General features: G+C 35.4%; 1 protein-coding gene across 1 annotated transcript in view; it reads left to right on the top strand.

The window, feature by feature from the left end:
- C5 (complement component 5) overlaps nt 1-3,420 on the top strand; it is a gene marked incomplete at its 5' end in the record, with an annotated part of 21,576 nt that extends 18,156 nt beyond the window's left edge. Inside the window, 8 exons of the mRNA XM_009865598.1 lie at nt 613-715; nt 1,215-1,289; nt 1,386-1,491; nt 1,686-1,772; nt 2,133-2,222; nt 2,434-2,517; nt 2,895-3,033; nt 3,291-3,420. Of these exons, the coding sequence (XP_009863900.1) occupies nt 613-715; nt 1,215-1,289; nt 1,386-1,491; nt 1,686-1,772; nt 2,133-2,222; nt 2,434-2,517; nt 2,895-3,033; nt 3,291-3,420 (814 nt within the window). The remainder of the gene's footprint in view (nt 1-612; nt 716-1,214; nt 1,290-1,385; nt 1,492-1,685; nt 1,773-2,132; nt 2,223-2,433; nt 2,518-2,894; nt 3,034-3,290) is intronic.
- Nucleotides 3,421-3,639: the final 219 nt, after the last annotated feature.

Consider the following 3,639-nt stretch of genomic DNA (forward strand, 5'->3'; position numbering starts at 1 on the left):
AATGGTTTGCACATAAAGGTTTCATTTAACTAAATGCTGGCTCTGAATGTCACAGATTTCCTAACACTGAATGCTCCTCCTCGCAGAGGAGTGCCCAGCTGACATGTTAAGGAGTTGGAGCAGTGCGAAGCAAATGCACTGCGGGCGAAATTAATCTAAGGATGTTACAAAGGCTTGCCAGACTTTTGGTTTTTCTTCGTTATCGTTTTTATATTACATTAACTGATATATTTATATGAAATTTCCTTTATTTGTAAAGAGATTAAAATGTTTTTGTTTGTTGATAATTGCACATGGTCTTGTCATCTTTTTTTTTTCCTCTTTCCTCACTTTCCTTTTGTTTACACACATACGTGAAAGGTCACGATCCCTTTGGGAGGGAGTTGTTCTTTAATTTATATATGAGTTCTCCTGGAACATGAGTATTAAGAAAAGCTTCTTTCTGCATGGTATTGGCATAAATCTGAAGTGAGACATCTGAACTATTTTGCTTTGTTATGACTTTCCTGTGTCTAAGTGTTGATGGAATTTTCCTTATCTTTTTCTGAGATCGCAACTGAAGATTTCTTTTAAATTTCAGTTACATTTAATATTATTTTTAATCAATTTTAGGTACAGACCCAGCATGAGAGAGCCTCAGTCAGGGTCTGCTCATGCTGTGATGGACATAGGCTTGGTTAGTGGATTGGAAGCAAATACAGAAGACTTAGACACTGTAAGTACTAGAGAACTTGTTTCTTTTACCAAAGTGTGGGTTTTTTACTGTTATTCATCCTTTTCTGTTAGAGTAGTAGTGCAGGGAACACTGTTAGTACAGTCAGCTAACTATCAGGGGGCTAGATTTTGTGAATTGAATCTTAACCGTAGTGCTTGTGTTCATCCAGCTCCTACAGACAAACGTGAGTTTTAATCCAAGGCAGTTAGAGTTACGTTTAGAGGATATAAACAGGACTCAAGTATTCTTTTAAGGGCAATTAGCCCTTTTGATTCTTTATTATCTTCATGTAATGAGTAAAAGTAGAATTTCCGTTAAAAAAAAAAACACCAAAAAAACAAGTGAGAGTATGAGTGTTTGTAGAGAGGCAACCCTAAAAGAAGTTGGGTTTTTTTTAGATTCAGAATTATGTTAAAGCTACTGATTACAAAACCTTCAAGATCATCCAAAAATGTTTAACGTGGATAAAAGATTTTTATTAATTTTTTCTTCCCTACAGCTTGCAAGTGGAGTTGATCAGCTGATAGCAAATTATGAGATAAAAGATGGGCACGTTATTCTGCAGATAGACTCTGTACGTTACCCTTTTCATAACTGTAAGCACTATTTTAACTCTTTATAATAATTCTGTTTCCTTGAGAGTTGCTTTATTCATGTGTCTTTCAAATAGGTGCCATCTGATAATTTTCTCTGCGTTGGGTTCCGAATAAGTGAGCTTTTCCAGGTTGGAATGCTAAGTCCTGCCACATTCACTGTATATGAATATCATGCACCAGGTATGTGTCCCATATGTGCCTTCAAAAAAATACTTGTCTTTTAACTCTCTGTTCCTCCTTGAAGAGTACGTTTTTCCTTCTTTGGCAGCTTTTTAATCCTTGTTATTTTAAGCTCAGGTAACTTTTAATAGTGCTGACTTCTTGGACTTTGATTTTCTATATGTATTTATTATTTCTTTTTTTGGATCTTCTAGATAAAAAGTGCACTATATTTTATAACCCCTATGGAAATGAAAAACTAGTGAGATTGTGTGAAGGAGATGAATGCAAATGCATGGAAGGTAAACTTTTTAAAGATACTTTCCCATTTCACTTGGCAGGAAAACGTAGTGTAAAACCACGGTAAACACAAGGAAAAAGTCCTCATAAGAGCACAGCTGTTATCCACTCCAAATTTTACAGTTTAGAAAACTAAATTTAAAAATATGTTCACGCTATGATAATGGATGTTTGACTGGATTAAGTTCACGTGATTGAAGGTGTTATTTTGTATTTTAAACAGTCGTTGTTCCAGCATGCAATCCCGTAATTACAGTGTTTCTCAGAGTAGATTATCCCAAACAAGTAGAGATTCATGATGTTTAATTTGAGGACATGTGGTGACACTGTCCTAACACTGGCTTTTTTCTTTCTCAACGTAGCCGAGTGTAGCAAAGTGCAAGAGAGACTGGATCGGTCAGTAACTGCTGATAGCAGGCGAGAAGCTGCGTGCCAGAATGACATCGCGTATGGTAATATTTGAATTGTCATCAGCTGTTCCACGTGGTCTGACTGAAAAACGTTTTGTTCCAATTAGATCTTTAGTGATTAAAATTCAGTCGGCCTGACAGTGGCATACAGGATACAAAGGTGACATGTCGGAGCAGAGAGCATCCGTAAGACTTTTAGTATGATTTGCAGGAACAAGGAATAACAAAAAATTTGGTTTGTGTTGTTATGCAGTTTATAAAGTGAACGTCTTATCGCGCAGTGAAGAAGGTTATTTTGTAAAGTATTCTGCAGCTCTGCTGGACCTCTATAAAAGGGGTGAGTGTCCTGTTCTTAATTTATTTAACAGTTTTTTTGAAGTAAAAGCACTGAAGCAGCTGACAAAAATTAGCAGTAAAATCTAGTAATTTCATAATAGCAGAAACCCACAGTTTCAAATACAGCCTGTGAGAATTCTTTTGTGCCCAGAGAAGGGACAGTCTTTGTTTGATGTTTTCAAACAGCTTTTCTGTATGATAGCTGTTGTTAACAAACCTAGACTGTAATCAGTGAAATGTCTTTTATGTGACTAAACAAGGGGAACATATTCCATAATCAATTAATGCTGTTGTGAGCTGTGTTTTGGTGTTTTCTAATATGTGAGTTACTGGAAATTCTCTCTGTGAAACTTTCTAATTCTTGACATTCTACATCAGGGGAAGCTTTTGCTCAAAAAAATAATGAAATAACCTTTGTTAAAAAGAAGACCTGTACAGATGTTGAGCTGATACCAGGAGAGCAGTATTTGATCATGGGAAAAGAAGCCTTGAAAATAAACGTTGGTTACAATTTCCAGTAAGTAATTTATCATTACAGTATGCACAGATTCAATCTTAAAATGGACTGTGAAGTGGCAAGTGTTTCTATGTAATAATTCATGTGTAATATGTAATTGATTTAAGTATTAGTTTGATCTATAGTTACACAGTGTGTACCTTTAAAACAGGGTTATGAACACAAAGAAAGTAATTTTATCCTGTATTTTTGTGTGTGTTTGACATTTTCCCCTCCAAATCTTAGCAGCAAATTACCATTTTCTGTTGTTTTCTTAGATTCCAGTACCCTTTGGACTCCAGCACTTGGATTGAGTGGTGGCCTTCAAATACAGCATGTACATCTTGTCGGGAGTTTTTAAATACAATGGAAGATTTTGCTGAAGATCTCATCATCAGTGGCTGTTGATTTACTTAGAGAATTTTTAAATTAAGAACATGGATCAAATCTCATACAAAAGAAAATTCCTCATCTGTTTAGTAATTCTCTCCCACACTTCCCATTCATTAATAGTTGATCTTGAAAAATGATCTTTGCTGGTATTTCATAGCCATGTTCTAACATAGTAATGTTAAAAGTGTAATCTTTAAGCTTGGATGGGAGAAGAACACAGAGTTCTGCAAAGAC

Source organism: Apaloderma vittatum, unplaced genomic scaffold, assembly GCF_000703405.1.
Source record: "Apaloderma vittatum isolate BGI_N311 unplaced genomic scaffold, ASM70340v1 scaffold34382, whole genome shotgun sequence".
In the NCBI taxonomy this organism is placed as follows: Eukaryota; Metazoa; Chordata; class Aves; order Trogoniformes; family Trogonidae; genus Apaloderma; species Apaloderma vittatum.